The 19,769-nt window shown below is 44.9% G+C and overlaps 1 protein-coding gene and 1 non-coding gene across 2 annotated transcripts in view; one reads left to right on the plus strand and one right to left on the minus strand.

Annotated features, from left to right (window-relative positions):
• LOC126259782 (bestrophin-4) overlaps positions 1 to 19,769 on the minus strand; it is a 568,776-nt gene that overhangs the window by 232,987 nt on the left and 316,020 nt on the right. Inside the window, exon 4 of the mRNA XM_049956790.1 lies at positions 1,173 to 1,302. Within this exon, the coding sequence (XP_049812747.1) occupies positions 1,173 to 1,302 (130 nt within the window). The remainder of the gene's footprint in view (positions 1 to 1,172; positions 1,303 to 19,769) is intronic.
• On the plus strand, positions 2,974 to 3,048 carry Trnat-ugu (transfer RNA threonine (anticodon UGU)). The gene has a single exon. It is a non-coding gene; the product is annotated as a tRNA-Thr (tRNA).

Here is a 19,769-nt window from a genome sequence, read left to right on the forward strand (position 1 = left end):
CCCAGGTTCCTTAATGTTGCTTATGTTTACGCACGGACTACTCAGTTTGTATATTTTGCTTATTTTTTTCATAGCTCCTCACAAGTTCTTCCTGTTTTCTCGATTGATCTGTGTTCAGTTTTTCGAGGCCTATCTACTGTGCCAACTTATGACTAAATCTGAGGGGGGTGCGATGGGTAGGTTCTCTTGTTAGGGGAACTACGACAATTAACAGAGTGTGTGTACACATTACTCTCAGTGATGCAATATCATAGATTGCAAAGAGACAGCGAAGTTAGTTACGTATCATATTAGGTTTTGGTCATGAAGTGACACAGATCAAACTATACCAAAGTACTATTTTGTAACATACCCTTAATAAATGTTATTTGTTACTGTGTCGCCACGTGTTTCTTATAGTGCCGCCCTACTGGACAATTCTTTATTTGCAAGTGCTGAAATCAGCTACTACCAAGGAACCATAGCAGAGAAACAGTTTTGTGATACCGTGGATGTTTGGGCTGAATTAATAGCAACATTGAGTTACTACATTCACAATAGTAGGTGATGGAGATTACAAATACTTAGAATAGAGACATGAGTATAACAGCAAGACATTACGATATAGAACGGGGTGATTATGATTAAAGTGCAGCTACTCACGTATGTCCAATGGGGGCTATAATTATCGTATGGCAGTGAAACTTGATAGATAATCTAACGATTTAATGTGGAACCGATTTACACTGGCAAAAATTAGTTCCAGTTTTGGACACCAGATGCAAATCTGGCGCTGTACAGGATCTCGTCGACGTCTCTAGTGCTCATATTGGACAAACTATGTAAGCAGCGGTTGGTAATAACACTATGCTTTTCTCACTTGTTTGACCTTTTCTGACCACGCCCCGCTTCTAATCCATTGTGTATGGAACATTTCTATACGTCTTTCTTGCATTCACAACACTAGATTTGCACCTGGTGGGCAAAATTGGAATTAATCTTTCTCCAACGTAAATTGGTTCCACATTAACGCATCAGAATATCTGCCAAGTTTCTCTGCCATACGATAATTACGCCCCACACAGGACCTCTGTGAGTAGCTTCCCTTGGATTAAAACCACCTGGTATTTCTTGCAGTGACACTCTAAACAACAACAACAACAACAAGAACAAGAGCGCAGTTGAGTACTTACCAGCGTCGACCATGTGCTGCCAGGTGGGGAATCGCTTCTTGACGCGGAAGCTGACCCTCTGTAGAGTGATGACGTACGACAGCACGGCGTATCGCACGATATTCCTGCGCATCAGCCGGCCTCGCTCGTCCTGCAACACGTGAGCCGAGCCATCAGCTGCTGTGTTTGTCCGGGGAAACGTGACCTGCAGTCACCTATCTGCTGCGCATCTCTTACCTCACCCCCACATGTCGGCTGTCAGCTAGCTTCTTTGCTTGTTTGCGTACGTGTTGACTGCCGGATAGATTATATCCACGTAACCACGTTCGGCGTACAACAGCGACTATTTAAAGATTTTTCCTTTGAATGACCGAGTACATGCCTTACTGCGATGCGACTGGTGGCTGCCAGGCGTTTAAAATCCTGTTTTGTTATGCCCGGCAGAAATTATCAGATATAAGGCTGAACGAATTTTGTACATAAAAACAGGGTCAGAATGTAGTGGAATTGCTTATGGAGGGATTCTCAAAACATTACGGTGAAATATTGTACAGATGACAGAGGACCCAAAACTGAGTACTCTAAGATAGAGAACTGAAGATGGGGAAGCGGGGAGGGGTAGGGGGGAGAGAGAGAGAGAGAGAGAGAGAGAGAGAGAGAGAGGTATTAAGGAGCACTGGCATGGCAAATGGTTCAAATGGCTCTGAGCACTATGCGACAACTTCTGAGGTCATCAGTCCCCTAGAACGTAGAACTAATTAAACCTAACTAACCTAAGGACATCACACACATCCATGCCCGAGGCACGATTCGAACCTGCGACTGTAGCGCTCGCGCGGTTCCAGACTGTAGCGCCTAGAACCGCTCGGCCACCCAGGCCGGCCCACTGGCATGCCTCTAGGTTTTGCAGCAGGAGAGTGTGCATCATCGGTATGGGAAGCGTCAGCTCTTTGGAAGTAAGTAAATGTTGCCTTCAATGAGGCAGTAAAAACTATTACTGGATGCTTGAGACTTCCAATTCTGACTACTGTTTACCCTCTCGCGTCTATAGCTCCTTTCCATGTCACAACTGCAGCCTCTGCAGAATAAAGTGAGGAAGGTGCCAACACATGGCCCAACACATACGCTACATAATCACACTGTTGTCGCGCCACGCCTGACATCGAGAAACAGTTTCCTCAAAAACATTTTGCTCAAGAGAAGTGCTCCCTTAACAATTCCACCTAAGACCAGATATTCTAGAAGTATGGAAGATTCAGTTCTACTTACGAACTGAAGCAGGAACTACCTTGGGCCCACACGCTCATACAACCTACGCGGTCGCGCGGTTTGAGGCGCCATGTCACGGATTGTGCGGCTCCTCTCGCCGGAGGTCCGAGTCCTCCCTCGGGGATGGGTATGTATGTGTTATTCTTAGTATCAGTTAATTTAAGTAGTGTGTAAGTCTAGGGACCGATCACCTCAGCAGTTTGGTACCTTAGCAATTCACACACATTTGAACATACTCGACGGCCGGCCGCTGTAGCCCGACCGCTACGGTCGCAGGTTCAAATCCTGCCTCGGGGATGGTTGTGTGTGATGTCCTTAGGTTAACTATATACAGTTAAAATATGGCTTTCCGGCCATTGACCTTCTTGTGTGAACGCACACGCTATGCCCGAACTCGTACGGGACTTGGTAGATTAATCTGCCACGAGTAATGAGTATGATGGGCCAACATCTATTAGGCGCACTACGAATGTAGTGGTGTGGACATGTTGGGAATGTGGATCTCACGGGGAGCGTGCAAGGGAAAAGTCCCTGCAGACGCACTATCCTCTGTGCCCTCGGTGGCTCAGATGGTTAGAGCGTCTGCCATGTAAGCAGGAGATCCCGGGTTCGAGTCCCGGTCGGGGCACACATTTTCAACATGTCCCCAGTAAAGTATATCAACGCCTGTTTGCAGCTAGGGTGTCTATTTAATTATCATTTCAGTCCTTAGGTTAGTTAGGTTTAAGCAGTTCTAAGTTCTAGGGGCTGATGACCTCAGATGACAAGTCCCATAGTGCTCAGAGCCATCTGAACCATCTTGAACCATACTCCACGTGGAGAACACTCAATCGTCTAACACCCTGAAGATACGGGTTTATGTGTAGGACGACTCGTGCAAATGTGGGGATATACCGTATCACCTACTCCTCTGCACAGACGAAGCAGTAAATTTGCAAGACTCAGTTTAACCAAAGGGCAATGCTCTGAAAATTACTACCAGAGAGGAAAGATTTAGTGCTCAGTGGACACGGAAAGTAAGAAAGAACGTTCATAACAGAGGGGTTAATTGCAACTAGGTCTGGACTCTGCACATGTATTCTTTCAAGTGAGCTTTTCACGGGAAACTTTACGCGTGTTTACTGACGGATTCTTTCCCCACATGCTCCAATACTGTTGCCTGAAACTGTTCTGTGTGAACAATTTTTGACGACGAACTCCCTGTGGCTTTAACTTTCCTCCTTGTCGTCACACCGCCCGACGATGCACCTAATGCGTCCTCTTACGTTTCCCTTCAGAACTAAGCGATCCCACAGTCACCGCACTGAGACGAGTGTAACGGCATAGGTTGCCCAATAGACACCACACAGCTACTGCTTGGCACGCCGGCCGCATCGCTTTATGTTGCGCTGTGGAGCACGGTCCGCGACGGTTTCTCTTCTCTCGCCTTCACAAGTGCGGCAGTTTCAGACGCATTACAATGACGCGACGGGGAATTCCCTTAGACAAACGGCACTCCTTCCCTCGCCACACCAAATCGCCATGTCATAACCGTCACTTTTCTGCTACGTTAACAGGTCCTTTGTGTCCCCATTTCTGGCTGTCTGTCGCTTCCGTGTGAAGGATGCTGTATGTGCTTCATATCATCTAGAATATGTAACATCTTTCTCCCTCGCCATCTGCTTCCTTCCGCATACCTTTCAAAGACTGTTTTATAAGCCCCTCATTTTTTCCTAATGGACATCTTATCAAATTTCCTCAAATCTCTGTCCATATAGCTGCATGTAACTCCCTTGTTCTCACAGAAAGCCTCTTTTGCCGTTGGTATCATTGTTTGAATTCATGTGCTGCAATTTCCAGCCGCTTTCTATTCAGCTTCCTAGGCATTTAAAACTCTGTACATGTTCCAATGTTTCTCCATTTACCATTATCTTTTTTTTCTTTCTAGTGCGACTACTTCAGTTTTCTATGTATTAGCTTTCTCTTAATAGTTCTTTCTTGTGGGATGAATGATGTCAATTCCGTAGCTAGAATAACTATGACGTTTGCAAACACTATAACCTCTAGAAGAAACACAAGAATCTTCTCTGAAGTGGAATATCTCTCTGTTATCAGAAAAATCACTGGTTTGATTCTCAGCCCCCAATCAACAGACTGGCAGTTGTAATTCAGAACAGCCACAATGACCTCAATTTGTAGCTATCAGATGTAGAATTTCAACTGAAAATCCTAGTGTCAATTAGCAATTACTGAAGTGAAGCTGACGTCGTAAAATCACCTGGAAATGTACTAAAATTATCATCTACGAAGCTCGTAAATGCCCATGAAACTACGCGGGCAAGCCATATTGATCCTATCTTCATGCCACCACATCAATGCCAAGAACTCTCAACCAACTCGCCGATATTGTGAGTTCAGAGCAACTTCCGTAATTTGCTACGGTCATTTCGGCTCCTTAGCCAATTAGCACCATGACAGAAAGCTATTTTATGTTACAAAATCCCCTCTACACTTGACTCCATCGTGCTCGTTATCAAGTTTAGAAGAAATGAAGGGCAAAAAATTTCATATTACGGGAAAATCTCTGAATATATCACACTTTCAAAACTTACTCGGTTGTAGTATTGCTCCAAAATTTGAAGACACCGTCCAAAGCACACTAGACAACCCGGAAACACAGAACTAACGTTGTTTAACTTTTCATCTAGCGTTGATAATGGCCTCAGTCCTAAAGATTCTTAAGGTAGGACATATCTAGTTGAAGCCACCAATTTATGATTACATCCCGTAGACCACTACACTGCGGGCATGTTGATAGCTGAAGCAAATAGTCCCTCATATTTTGTATAGATTACGATCGATTGATTTAGCGGGTCATTGAGCTACAATAGGGTGCCTGAGTATTCGCCAAAGCGTGAACGTGTGCGGGCAGCCCTTTGAATATACACTGAAGCGCCAAAGAAAACTGTTGCAGGCATACGTATTCAACAAATAGAGAGATATGTAAAGAGGCAGCGTACGATGCTGCTGTCAGCAGCGCCTATACAAGACAACAAGTGTCTGGCACAGTCGCTAGCTCGGTTACTGCAGCTACATTGGCAGGTCATTAAGATTTAGACGAGATTGAACGTGGTGGTACAGTCGGCGCACGAAAGATGGAACACAGAATTTCCGAGGTAGCATGAACTCCAGATTTTTCCGTGCGACCATTTAACGAGTGTACCGTGAGTATCAGGCATCCGGTAAAACATCAAATCTCGAAATCGCTGCGGCCGGAAAAGCTACTGCAAGAAAGAGACCAACGACGACTGAAGAGAATCGTTCAACGTGACAGAAGTGCAACCCTTCCGAAAATGGCTGCACATTTCAATGCTGGGCCATCAACAAGTGTCAGCGTGCGAAACGTTCAACGAAACATGGTCGATATGGGCTTTCGGAGCCGAAGGACCACTCGTGTACCGTTGATGACTGCACGGCACAAAGCTTCACGCCTCGCCTGGACCAGTTAACACCGACATTGAACTGTTGATGGCTGGAAACATGTTGCCTGGTCGGACGAGTCTCGTTTCAAATTGTATCGAACGGATGGACGTGTACGGGTATGGAGACAACCTCTTGAATGCTTGGACCCTGCATGCCAGTAGGGACTGTTCAAACCGGTGGAGGCTCTGTAATGGTGTGGGGCGTATGCAGTTGAGTGTTACGGGACCCCTGATACGTCTAGATACGACTCTGATAGGTGACACGTAAGTAAGCATCCTGTCTGATCACCTACATCCATTCATGACTACTGTGCATTCCGACGGACTTGGGCAATTTCAGCAGGATAATGCGACACCCCACACGTACAGAATTGCTACAGAGTGGCTCCAGGAACACTCTTCTGAATTTAAACACTTCCGATGGCCACCAAACTCCCCAGATGAGAACATTGTCGAGCATATCTGGGATGACTTACAACGTGCTGTTCAGAAGAGATCTCCACCTCCTCGTACTCTCACGGATTTGTGGACAGCCCTGCAGGATTGATGGCGCCAATTCCTTCCAGCACTACTTCAGACATTAGTCGAGTCCATGCCACGGCATGTTGCGGGACTTTTGCGCGTTCGCGGTAGCTGATATTAGACAAGTGTACCAGTTTCTTTGGCTCTTCAGTGTATGTGCTATCTTGGAAGACTTTAGTGTCCATAGAATGCTAATCATGAAGATTTAGCAGAAAGGGCAACATTTAAGTCACCGAGAACGTTGAAGAAAACGTCCTGGTCCAAGTTCAAGGCAATCTGAATCAGTGGGCCCAAGGCATGCTGTAAAAAGCACCACCAAAACATCACAGAGCCACCTCCAGCCTGAAATACCTCCTCCATACACAGCAGGTTAAGCGCACCACTGCGCCGTCCGTGTGCTCGACGCCTTGCCTCATTTGAAAAAGGCAAACTCGTGATTCGTAGAACCACACTACACGTTTCCAGTAAGCATGTCCAGTTTGTGTCGAATGGCTTATTGAAAACGTGTAACTTTAAATGCTGCTGTGAATAATGACCTTTTAAGAGGTACCCGACTCCAACGTCCGTCGCACGCAGTTCCCTTGGCAACGTTCGCTTGGAAACCGGTTGAGACAGACCTGCATTGTGTTTGAAACCTAATGTCACTGACAAGATTGAAACCTGATGTCACTGACAAGACTGACACTCGCCTCCACTTTCTCCGACCAAATTCTTACGCAGTCTTACATGGCTGCCGTGGGTACACATTCCTTGTTGATACACCAACAAATAGAGCAGCTTCATTCACTGGGCACACCAGACACATCCTTTCTGCCATGTTTATACGTAAGCCACCTTATAGCGTTGATTCCACACAACCGACTGGCACGTGCACGCCACTTCACTGCCACGACCTACGTCAGCAGTGGAGCCCCTCATGCCAGCCTGGTGCCAATCCTAAACCATTTAGTGCGCTCCGAAAGAGGTGTGGCTATAAAATAACGGAACTGGTCCTGTCACAAAGTAAGTACGCATGCAGCAAAGATGAACGACCAGTAACTGTGAAATGTGAAGCCTTCACGGTCGAAAAAGACATCTCTGGTGTCTGTAGACAAATCACTGTGCCCATGGCGTTTATTTGTGTAACAGCTTTTTTGTTTTGCCGGAAAATCGTAAAGGTAATAATAGAGCAACGGCTTGTTACGTTTCATACGGAACTTGGAAAAACTGTCACTGAAAACTATCTTGTACTAAAGAAGACTGTTTATCAAGTACGCGAGTTTTCGAGTGGTTAGAGCGTTTCCAATACGGCCGAGAAGACGCTGATGACGACTCATTCCCGGGACGTCCTTCAACAAGAAAGAGAGATGAAAATATCGAAAAAGTAAATAATCTGATTCGATCTGACCGTCGGTTGAGTATTCGATCGATTCCTGAAACTGTAGGAAGTGCCAAAGAGTGCGTACGACAAATTTTACATAACCAATTTAACATGAGAAAAGTGTGTGCGAAACTAGCGCCAAAAATTCTCACGGTCAATCAAAAAGCAGCTCGTGAAAACGTTTGTGATGACACTCTGAATAAATTGCAAATGATCTTAATTTCTTGAAAAGAGTGGTAACATGTAAAGAATCTTGGTTTTTCACTTATGATCCAGAAACTAAGCGCCAACCTATGCACTGGAAGGGCCCAACTTCACAGAGAGCGAAAAAAGTTCGAATGAGCAAAATAGGATTCAAAGCGACGATAATTGTTTCTTTCGATGCTCATGGAATTGTGTATCTTCACTGGGTTCCTTAAAACCAAGCTATTAATCAGCATTACTATCTCGAGATTCTTTATCACCTTCGTGAGGCAGTAAGAAAAAAAACGACCCGAATTGTGGAAGAAGTCATGGGTTCTGCATCAAGACAACGCACCGGCTCATACCGCATTATCTGCTAAGAGATTTCAAGCGAAGTACACCATCCCAGTGTTATACCAACCACCTTATTCTAATGACCTAGCACACTGTGATTTATCCGTACCCCAAGGTCAAATCTACATTAAAAGGAACAAGATTTCACTCTGTTGAAGCAGTGAAAGCAAAGTGGCACGTGTCATCAAGAAGCTCAAAGAAAACCTTCCGAAGTCGTTTTCATCAATGAAAAATTCACATAGAGCGTTGTAGGGATAGAGGAGAGGAGTGCATTGAATGTGACAATAAATTTGAATGTCTTTGAAATAAAATGTTTTACAACATAGTCCCGTTATTTTATAGCCATACCTCATGAGTGGAGTGCCCAATATTTCGTCGGGTGAACTTAGATCGATTCGAGTGCGGGCAACAACACGTACGACCGCCGCTCGTAGTGTTGGAAAACGCTCAAGGCAGGGAACTTAAAAAAAAAAAAAAATGGTTCAAATGGCTCTGAGCACTATGGGACTTAACATCTGTGGTCATCAGTCCCCTAGAACTTAGAACTACTTAAACCTAACTAACCTAAGGACATCACACACATCCATGCCCGAGGCAGGATTCGAACCTGCGACCGTAGCAGTCGCGCGGTTTCGGACTGCGCGCCTAGAACCGCTAGACCACCACGGCCGGCGGAACTTTCAAAGCCTAGCGTTTATTAATCGCGCTAGGAAACTTCAGTCTCTTCACTCTGCGTGCATATTTACACGCACTAAAACTGAGAAGAAGACCAAATAACGAAATTCAGTCTCTAGTGTACACAGCCTGTTGTTGAAAGAATTTATTAAAAATTACCAGTCACAACCGATTTTTAAAAACACATGAAGAGAGTATGCATTATATACAAAAGACCGTAACCAAACGTCTCTTAACAAGTGTAAGGCATAATTAATGCCAAGGTCGCCGCATATACGAACTGTAAACGATACGGTCATCTTTTAAACAGTTAGCTTACTGATGTGGGACGGATAAAAGGTGATGAACTGCTGTTTTATTATCGTAAATTATGATCAGTTCATTAGTAACGCAAATGTCCTGTAACTTTTCATCTGTAAGGCATTCCATAGACACATTGCATAATTTGCAATGCTACGGCGGAATTACGATGTGCTGCAGTTTGCACTGTGGGACGAGTAACCAGATCCCACAGAAGAGGCAGTAAATGCATGCAACAACAACAGCTGAGTGCTGAGAGAAACATTAGCACTACATGAAACTTGCTGAGCAGTTCTATCTGTCTTTCATAAACTACGAAACATTCAAGTACATACGTAACTGCTTTGTTCCCTTTTACTTTTCCCTGTACAATTTGTAACTATTTTACGCGGAAAAAAGCTGAATTATAAACAGAATCAAAATCAAACTATGATATTCAGTAGAAGCAGTGCAAAATGAAAATTAACCGTCGAATTCTCATTTTAAGATTTTTCACCTCAAAGTATCTTTATGTCTCCGTGACCTTCAAAACTTGTAAAAATTTTTTACGAACTTACGTATCAGTGTAGAACGAGAAACTTTTATTCTTAAGTGAAAAGTGGTACAGTGGGTGTAGGAAACTGAGCGCGTTCAAACGAGGACCCTGTTCGTACAGATCGTTTTTTTTATCAGTTCTGCAAGTTTAGCTAAATCAATAACTATTGTTGTAGCTCCTAAACAGGAATGTTAAGATGAAAGCAGTACATAACTGAATAAGGCGCGGTAAATGACCGCAATCGCCCGGTAGTGAGTCATGAAAACTGCCAACCTCAAGCGGAATGAAAGGCCGAAATTCCAATTTTTATTGCCTACCCAGAAAACACAGAGGTTATTAGGGTCTAGCCTGGGCGCTAAACTTCTATGCCATCTAGTGATGTGTGTTTCAGGCTACAGATGGTAGTACAATGGTCGAGGGTCATTCAAGATTAATGGGCTACAATTTTTCTCTCAGAACATTCATCCTGTGCTTTTAGCCATGTTTTCACTGCATGAATTACGTCATCATCTTCCAAGTGTGTCACACGTAGAGAATCCTTAAGTGAACCAAACAGGTGGAAGTCTGAGGAAGCCAGGTCTGAGCTGTAGGGCGGATGAGGCAGCGATACCCAACTCAATTTGGCGATGTGTGTCGGGTCCTGATACTTGCTTGTGGGCGTGCATTGTCGTGTTAGAGAAAGATTTTTCAGGGACCATACATACAGGATACTAGTGTTGAGTTTGTTCTACGTATTCACTTATGCCTCTGAATAAATCGCTGGCCCTTTTGGAAAAAAAATTGTCATCAAGACTGCCAGCAGAGGAAGCTCCCTTGAAATGCATCTTCTTTGATGATTAGGGAAAGTGCCACTCCAGTGACTGCTTTCTTGTTTATGGCTCTATGCGTGACGCACCGGTGTGCCCTAATAACGCTATCAGGGATTCATCATGTCTGGAGCATTGGGTATGACAGGACGTCCCCAAGCACTTGATGCTTTAGACACCTCTACTCTTCGCCCAACAATACTCCTATGAACTGCATCAATACCGTACTCTGCACATTAAGCGCTTTTGGATGTTCATCGAAGTTTCTTTTCCCGCGACCAACAATCCAGTTACAGCACGCTGCTTGTAACGTCTTGTGTAGAAGTAATCTTAAAAGTTACTACGGCTCTACCATCTGTCGGAATGAAATGGCTCTGAGCACTATGCAACTTAACTTCTGAGGTCAACAGTCCCCTAGAACTTAGAACTACTTAAATGTAACTAACCTAAGGACATCACACACATCCATGCCCGAGGCAGGATTCTAACCTGCGACCGTAGCGGTCCTGCGGTTCCAGCCTGTAGCGCCTAGAACCGCTCGACCACTCAGGCCGACTCTGTCGGAATCGTAAGCAGAGCAACCGCTACTACACTAAGACAAAAAAATAAAATAATATAACATAAAATAAAATAAAAATCGATATGCACAAAGATATCGTCGGAAAACGCGAAAATTTCAACTCTGGCGGCAAATGTATGTATGTATTTATGTATGTATCACACTGCAGCGCAATTTCACCGCGCAATTAGCAAGGATGATCAACAGTGGCATGCCGATACCAGCGTATAAAGTATTTGCGAGTTTCATTCCGTGTACTCAGTTGGACAGAAACTATGTCTCGCAGACAGGCGCGTGAATAATATACGCAGATGTGAGCATCTGACAGAGGACGTGCAGTTTCGCTCAAAGAAGCGAGGTGAAGTAATCGGCGAATTGCTCAACATGTAAATAGGAGCGATGCCACTGTTCAACGATGTTGGTCGGAATGGTTGAACCGTGGGCGAACACAGCGTCAAGAAGGAAGTGGTAGACCTACAGTGACGACAGAAATTGAAGACCGAGCAATGGTCAGAGAGGCACCCAGAGACCCAGATTCACCATTATCATCGATCCAACGTGCAACTGGTGCTTCAGTGACCACAGAGACTTTTAATTGGCTGCTCATACAAAGGGCGCTGAAATCGTGGCACCCCTTGCTCCGACTATCACTGACCGTTGTACACCCAAAAGCCCATTTTCTGCGGTATCGGGCACGTTCGGCCTGGAATCTCATTGAATGGCGCAGAATTGTCTTCAGTGATGAGTTCCACTTCGAGATGAGCCCCCATAACCAGCGAAGACTTGTCTGGAGACGCCTCAGAGAGCGTTGGGACACCAATGTGACTGTCGTCGTCATATTGTCTGACAATCAGGAGTGGTCGTCTGCGGTGCCACTTCGTTTCATAGCAAGACCCATTTGGTTGTCATCCGTGGCACCCTTAAATAAGAGCTCCATGTCGACAATATTCTACACCCCGTTTTGTTGCCGTTCATGGCAGGCCATCGTAGACTTACATTTCAGCAGGACAATTCCGGCCCGCACACGGCGAGAGTTTCCACTTCTTGTCTTCATGCTTGCCAAACCTTACCTTTGCCAGCATTGTCGTCGGATCTCTCCCCAATCGAGAACGTTTGGAGCTCTACAACCAGCTCGGGATTTTGGCGATCTGACGCGGCAGTTGTACAGAATGTGGCACGAAGTTCCTCAGAAAGTCAACCAATAACTCTATCAATCAATGCCAAACCGAAAAACTACCTGCATAAGGGCCAGAGGAGGACCAACGCGTTATTAACTTGCTCAATTTGTAGCGCTCTTTCTCCTGAATAAAACATCCAATTTTTCTGAAGTTATAAACATTTGTTTGTCTGTACATGTACATTACTCCTACCAATTTCAGTCCCATCCGGATCGTTGCTTCATGGTGCGTCTTTTTTTCCGTCTTGCAGTGTGTTAGCTACCACACAATTTTCCTTGGTGTGCAGAGTATAGATATTTCTTACCAGTAATTTGCAGTAAGATATGTGCTCAAATGAAGTATGGATAACGTTGCCTGTGATTCGGGAGATAGAGCCACTTCGAACTTTTAAGTATGTCTGTTCAGTGTTCCAGCCAAAAATGGCATCAACAACAGACAGCAAAAATGAAGAATACAACAGGCATTGTATGAATCCAAAGACCCGTAGAGCGATTTAATAAGGAAACACACAATAAGTAGCCACCCCAAGCAGACATCGCAATAATACCGTGGAACAACGCCTCTACTCTCGATAATGGACACAGTGCACAAATTTCTTCAGTGTGCCATATGAAGTTGAGGCCACTTAGTGGGGATGATGATTGCTATATTTCACATGCTGTTCCAAATAATCCCAGACATTTTCCATGGCATTAGGATAAAGTGATTGGCGAGTCGTTCGAAGTACGATAGTTTGCCTGAGTGTTCATCAAAGTAGAGACGCATCTTGGACGATGAGACTGTCCATAGCATACTCATCACGGCAATTTAGAATAAAGGGCAGCATTGACCGAGAATGTTGAAATAAACATCGTGGTTCTTGTTCATAATGACCTGAATAACTCAAACCAATGTCATTACATGAAAGAGACCTCCAAAATATTACAGAACTACCTCTGGTGTCGCCTACACCCTCCATGCACTACGACGCGAATGCCTCAGTCGTCCGTCAGTGCACCTGACACCTCTCGTCATTTGAAGAGGGCAAACTCGTGACATGTACGATCACACTAATCGCCTCCAGTAAACTGCCGTCCAGTTTCTGTGTTGTTTAGCCCAGTGGTCCATAAACTGCAGCTCATAAGCCATATGCAGCTTTTTGACACATAGAGTGTGGCCCTTCCACAAATATGTTGTGCGGGCGAGTATATACACTGTTAATGAAACTTCATGGGGTTTGCACAGAAGTATGTTTGCAGCTTGGACGAGTCTATGTGGAACAAGTGGCGTTTATAAGGGTATAGACCACTCATTCCACTTCCACATGGTGCTGCCTGCACCAGTTCCTCTGCTTGTGGTAGTGTCTTCAAAAGTAGAGGGACAGGGGAAGGGGGATGGAATAATACTTCTAAGTCAGCGTGAGGTAATTTTTAACGTGCCAAAGTTCATGCAAAACAAAGCAGTGGAAAGAATATCTATTCAGTTGCTTCTCGTGAAGTGTGACAAAAACGTGCGATCGGCCGAAAGACGAAAATTCGTTTGGAGAGCGATTTAGTAACAACTATGAGCCGCAAATAAGTGAAACAGGCGTTGATGGGGACAAAGAAATATAAGCCTGTGCAATAACAAATAAAATTACTTGCAGGCACACTAAATTTGGCTCTCAAAAGGAATTTCCATAGTTGCACTGTTGATAAATGACGCTTTTGACTAGCGAGACTGGCGACCACTAGTTTAGCCAATGAAAATGTGCAGTTGCTGTAAACGACATTTTACAGGGTGTCCGATTCGAAACATACACTGCACGCTGTTCCCTTCGCTACGTTCGCTCGGAAACCGATTGAGGTGGACCTTCATTGACTGGTGACAGAAATCATTGTCGTGTTTTAAACCGATTGTCACTGTCAATGCGTGACTCCTATCGCTGGTCTCTGTCGGTTACGAAATTCTTCCGACCACAGTCCTCACACGACAGCTTAGTACCAATATTACACTAATTACAACTCACTAAAGCGACCAGAGTTCTATTTGAACAAAATCACTAATATTTTGTCTGGCGAGCTCTTGCAGTTATTATCCGACAGTAGCCTGACAGTTGGAGACAACGCCCGTGGAACTGTAGCTATTGCAAACAGCTAAAATCCCCAGAAGATTTTATTAAAACAGAATTTTTAGTTTAGGCAGGAGAAGCAGCGCTTTCGAGCTCGTGTAGTGCACTGATGCAGCTTTATGAATGGCGTAAAACACCATTTGGCAGGGGTCCAAAGTGCTGCTCCGTGACGTCACCTGCCTAGCCTGAGTGTCCTGTAAATCAGGGGTCGCTTGACAGGCGGTGCATGTGCGGTGTGCGGGCAGCTCGACCTGTAGCCACGCGGCTTCCTAGAAGGCGCTTTCTGTGAGGGCGGGCGGTGACGGTGTCCACACGGTTATGCCCCGTCTTCCCTGCGCCACACCCTCACAGACATCAGATACACAGCACTGTCGTGCAAAATGATGGGTGGGTCGCGCAGAAAGTGTCGCCGTTTCTTTCGCAAAGCTGGTCACAGGTGATGCTCCAAAAACGAACAGTAATACTGTGCACTGGCGGTGCCGTGAAGGAATGCAATGCGTTAGGATAACACCATCACAGCCGTACATGACAATCACCATAACTTTCACCATACTGGGGCTCTGACGCATTTTCGACTTTCGCGCCGACCTATAATGACGCCATTCGTAGCACTGGCATTTCAGTTTTGGCTGGTACGATGTGGCCCATGTCTCATCCAGTGTTACGATACGGCGTAAGTAAGCCTCTCCTTCGCGCTCATAACGCTCATAGCGCTCAAGTGCGTCTGAGCAGCGTCGTAACGCCTCCATTTCTGCATTTACGTCAATCATCCGGAACCCATCGTGATGCAATTTTTCGCATGCCCATGCGTTCCTGCAGGATGCGAAGCACAGTCGTATGCGCTAATCCGGTTTCGTGGGCGAGCTCACGAATCGTATGGCGTCGATCACTGTCAACTAATGCGGCAACAGCATGCACTACTACTTCAGAGACGCTACGATGACCTGCCCGATGCATGTCTGCCACAGTTTGCCGAACTTCGCTGAAGGTTTTTACCCAACGTGCCACTGTTTTGTACCGCAATGCCGATTCCCCGCACGCCTCTTGAAGACCTTGATGACACTGTCGTGCTGTAAGACTTCTGGCACATTCGGTCTTGATCCAACTCCGTTGTTCCTGTTTCGAAAACATAGTGACACCGTTACGTTAGACCGCTCGCTCAGAAGTGACTGTTTCCCTCGATTGTGCGGACGCCGATGACATGGGACGGGCGAGTACATTTGCTCGGAGGTAAAGTAGGTATGTCAACAGTGTGTGCTATCAGCGACAATAGTAGATTCCATTGCATAGTGTCTCCACAGCAGTGTTGCCACTATTGAAGTTCCAAATGGTTCAAATGGCTCTAAGAACTATGGGACTTAAACATCTGAGGTCATCAGTCCGCTAGACTTAGAACTACTTAAACCTAACCAACCTAAGGACATCACACACATCCATGCCCAAGGCAAGATTCGAACCTGTGACCGTAGCAGCAGCGCGGTTCCGGACTGAAGGGGCTAGAACCGCTCGGCCAATTGAAGTTCCAACCTAAGTATTAAATATATTATCCGGACACACCTATGCAATGAGGAATTGATGACAATGTTTCACGGGAGGCGCACCTGCCGGTATAATAGAAGGCGGCGAGTATTGTGTTGTCACGAGAGAAGCAGTAACAACAGAAATTATGGGTCATAAGAACTCGGTGACTTCCAATATGGGCTAATCGTGCGATGTCACTTGAGTAACAAGTCCATCGCGGGCAAGTGCTCTTCTGGAAACATTCCCCAGGCTGTGGCTAAGCCATGTCTCCGCAATATCCTTTCTTCCAGGAGTGTTAGTCCTGCAAAGTTCGCTGAAGAGCTGCTGTGAAGTTTTGAAGGTAGGAGACGATGTTATGGCACAACTGAAGCTGTGATGACGGGTCGTGAGTTGTGCTTGGGTAGCTCAGCTGGTAGATCACTTATCCGCGAAAGGCAAAGCTCCCGAGTTCGAGTCTCGGTCCGGCACGCAGTTTTACTCTGCCACGAAGTTTCATATCAGCGCACACTCCGCCGCAGAGTGAAAATCTCATTCTGCTAATTATCTATTTCACAGTTTTCTATTTTTACTCTGTAAAAGTTCTGTTAGTGAGTTCGTGTTGCAATGATTTTGAAAAGGCATGAATGGCAGTCTTTGAAAATTTTTGATACAATTGCGTAACCCTACTCATACTGAATTTTTTCATTTGTGTGCTTGTCTACAGAGCGTCGTTTGCTGGAAGACTATGGCGAAAAGCTACCCACGTAACTCTCGAGACCTGCCCCACACGGCTTCGCTACCGTCAGTACCTCTATTCTACTCGTACTTTCTATATTTGGTAGAAGCTCTCCTGCATACCTTGTGGGACTAGCTCTCCTGGAAGAAATGATATTGCGAAGAAATTACTTAGTTGAACACTAGGGGATTGTTTTCAGAACAAATTTTCATTCTGTAGGGTAGTGTGCACTTATGTGAAACTCCTTGGCAGATTAAAACTGTATACAGCTCTATCCTAAAAGCTATGCCTTCGCGGAAAAATGCTGGAAGGCAGGACACAGATACAGGCAGTAGTCATGAGGGCGGGCGTTAGTCCTGCCCGGATAGCTCAGTTGGGGGAGCACTTACCCGCGAAACTCAAAGATTCCGTGTTCGAGTCCCGGTCGGGCACACAGTTTTAATTAGCCAGGAAGTTCCCAGTCAGTGCACACTTCGTTGCAAAGTGATCCTCCGCTCAGTAGATGATGAAGTTACTGACCATACATACCGCACACAGTGCAGGGGAGAGTTTGTCCCACAGCAGTCGCTCGTCGAAGAAGTGTTGCACATTTCTCGCCACATATTACTGGGACTTGTTCTGTCGAAATATATCACCTAGAATTGTTTGATGCAGTAATAGTATAGAAATTGTCTGATGCTGAGGCTGTCATTAAATAGAAGTTGAGTCAATGAGTACCACTCAATAGCTCACGCACAGCATTATTCTTGGTGTTTGTCAGTTACAATGACAACCGATTCTGGCTGCCAAACTACTGTCTCGACGGCTGTCTAACATGTGTGTCACCATTACTGTAACATAGGAAGAAGCAGGATTCACCCCAGTGCAAGCACATTACCCTCTGGAAACTAGGTTTAAGAGGCCATTGCAGTCAGAGGCGTCTATAGTTCCTTGACCACGGAGCCCAACGTAACGACAGGCACCAAGCGAGACTGCACACTGTCGTCTGTCAAATGTCTATCACTGACACGTTGGCGACTGATGTGCCGTATATGTGCGATAGATAATGGTGAAAAACTGTGCAGGTACAAAGTTTATTCCTCTGCTCGCCTACTTTAACATCGCATCACATCTCTTATTTTATGGGTGAGTAGAGAGGTTGACATTTAATTTGAAAGACTCGCAAATCGCGTAGGGATTATGAATTGTACATCACCATTCTTCTTCCTCTTGACAGCAAAATTCCGAACATGAAAATTTCTCCATCGTCAGGATTCCAAGAGTTCAGGTGCGACCATACTCTCACTAGAGCGTTGCAATGATCACGCCGTTGGAAGCACGTTCAAAGGATGCTATTGTATTCATTTAATTAGTATCGGTGCACATTACGTCATTAGTGTGCTTTCAAGGGTAGTAATAGTAATCGTAGTAGTAGTAGTTATAGTCTTCAGTCCGAATACTGCTTAGTTTCAGCTCCTTGCGCAAACCTCTTCATCCCTGCATAATTAATGCAACCTACATCCATCTGGACTTGCTTACTGTAGTCAAGCCTTCATTGTCACATCTATTATGCCATCGATCCGAACAAAAGAGGAAGGAGGGGCTAGTCACACCAACATCAGCAGAGATCAGACGAATTGTCTACATGTAGCACAGTGGAAGCTTTTTCCCCTGCAACCTTTTCTTCTTCGTTAACAAGATAGACGTCCCACAGCTCTAACACCAGCAGTTAGTGCAGACATCGTCCCTCTGCCCTGTACAAAAATCGTGAAGGCTAAATACTTTAATATAAGTCTGCACTACCAGTGATGCAGTTACAGCTACATTTAGTTTTGCTTTTCTATTATGTACGCAGACGCTATTGAGTAATTAGCTGATTAAGCTTCTTTGCAACAAATGTTATACGATTTTATCCAAGAATATTTCCCCTGGCCATGTCCAGCATCTAGAATGTTTTAGAACGAACAAGAACGGATATTCTAAATTAGGCTCGGTTATTTAAATATTTACTCTATGGTTACTAGCTTTTCTTCATTCGGGCTACAAGGGAAGACATCTGCTTCACTCCACCACATAAGCTAATTGGACGCGACACGTACTATTAGTTTCATCGGATATGGGAACCCTTCACCAAAACAGACAAGAAAAAGACTATCAAAAGGTACAGAGCAGGGTTCTTTTATAGGAACACCAATGGACGAAAACAGCTGCTGAACAACGAGGAAGTGCGAGGAAATACATATAAACAGCAACATTTGTTAAAGAACTTTTAAAATCAACATCCCTAAGGGTGGTCCTTACAACTACAGTAACGAAGTAAGCCTATCAATACCTTTTCATAATTTAAACACATACAGAAGACGACTGGGTTCGCTAGGCAAAATACTCTAGGTTAATGATAAAACGGAAAGTTAGTAGAGAGAAATAATTAAGGAATTCACGTAAAGGATAGCAGCAATTGAAGGAAGATGAATCTAATTTAGAAGACTTTTCGGTGACATTGTTTTGGACTAAAGAAGCGGAATAATGCGACAGTGTTTCACACCGACCCGTGTGCCACGGCGCGCACGCCATGATCTCGTCGTGTGGTGGTGACTGAGCCCGCGTAGCCGCGGGACTACTGTAGCCCATTTCCTTCCGCCGCTGGGGGCAATCAGGGAGAGAAAGTGCTGTTTGCTGCGCACGAAAAGAATTTCTCAAGTCATCCACCTCATATACTCTAGATACAGACACATAATAGTAGAAAAAAACAGTGTGCGGCCATAAAAGAGAGTGGCATCTTAAAAAGCTACGCCCTCAGTTCCCTCACACTGGTCGCCATTAAAAGGATTCTTATCTATATGGGATATCTATTTTTGTACAGCAGTCTAATTTTGTTCGTTGACATCACAGGAGGTGAAACTCATTTCCTAGTTTCTCCCGACAAGCGCCATCACCAAGCAAGTGTATCTTGACATTACGGAATATTGATAATTTTTACTTTGTGGACCGTCTGACAGCAACTGAATGAAACACAATTTTAGTGCCATACGCGTTTCGCCTTTATTTTCTGCAAGGCATCTTCAGTGGCCTGAAATATGTACATACGTTTGCTATTTAATTTACATTTTGG

The sequence above is a fragment of the Schistocerca nitens genome, chromosome 5, assembly GCF_023898315.1.
Source record: "Schistocerca nitens isolate TAMUIC-IGC-003100 chromosome 5, iqSchNite1.1, whole genome shotgun sequence".
NCBI classification, from domain to species: Eukaryota; Metazoa; Arthropoda; class Insecta; order Orthoptera; family Acrididae; genus Schistocerca; species Schistocerca nitens.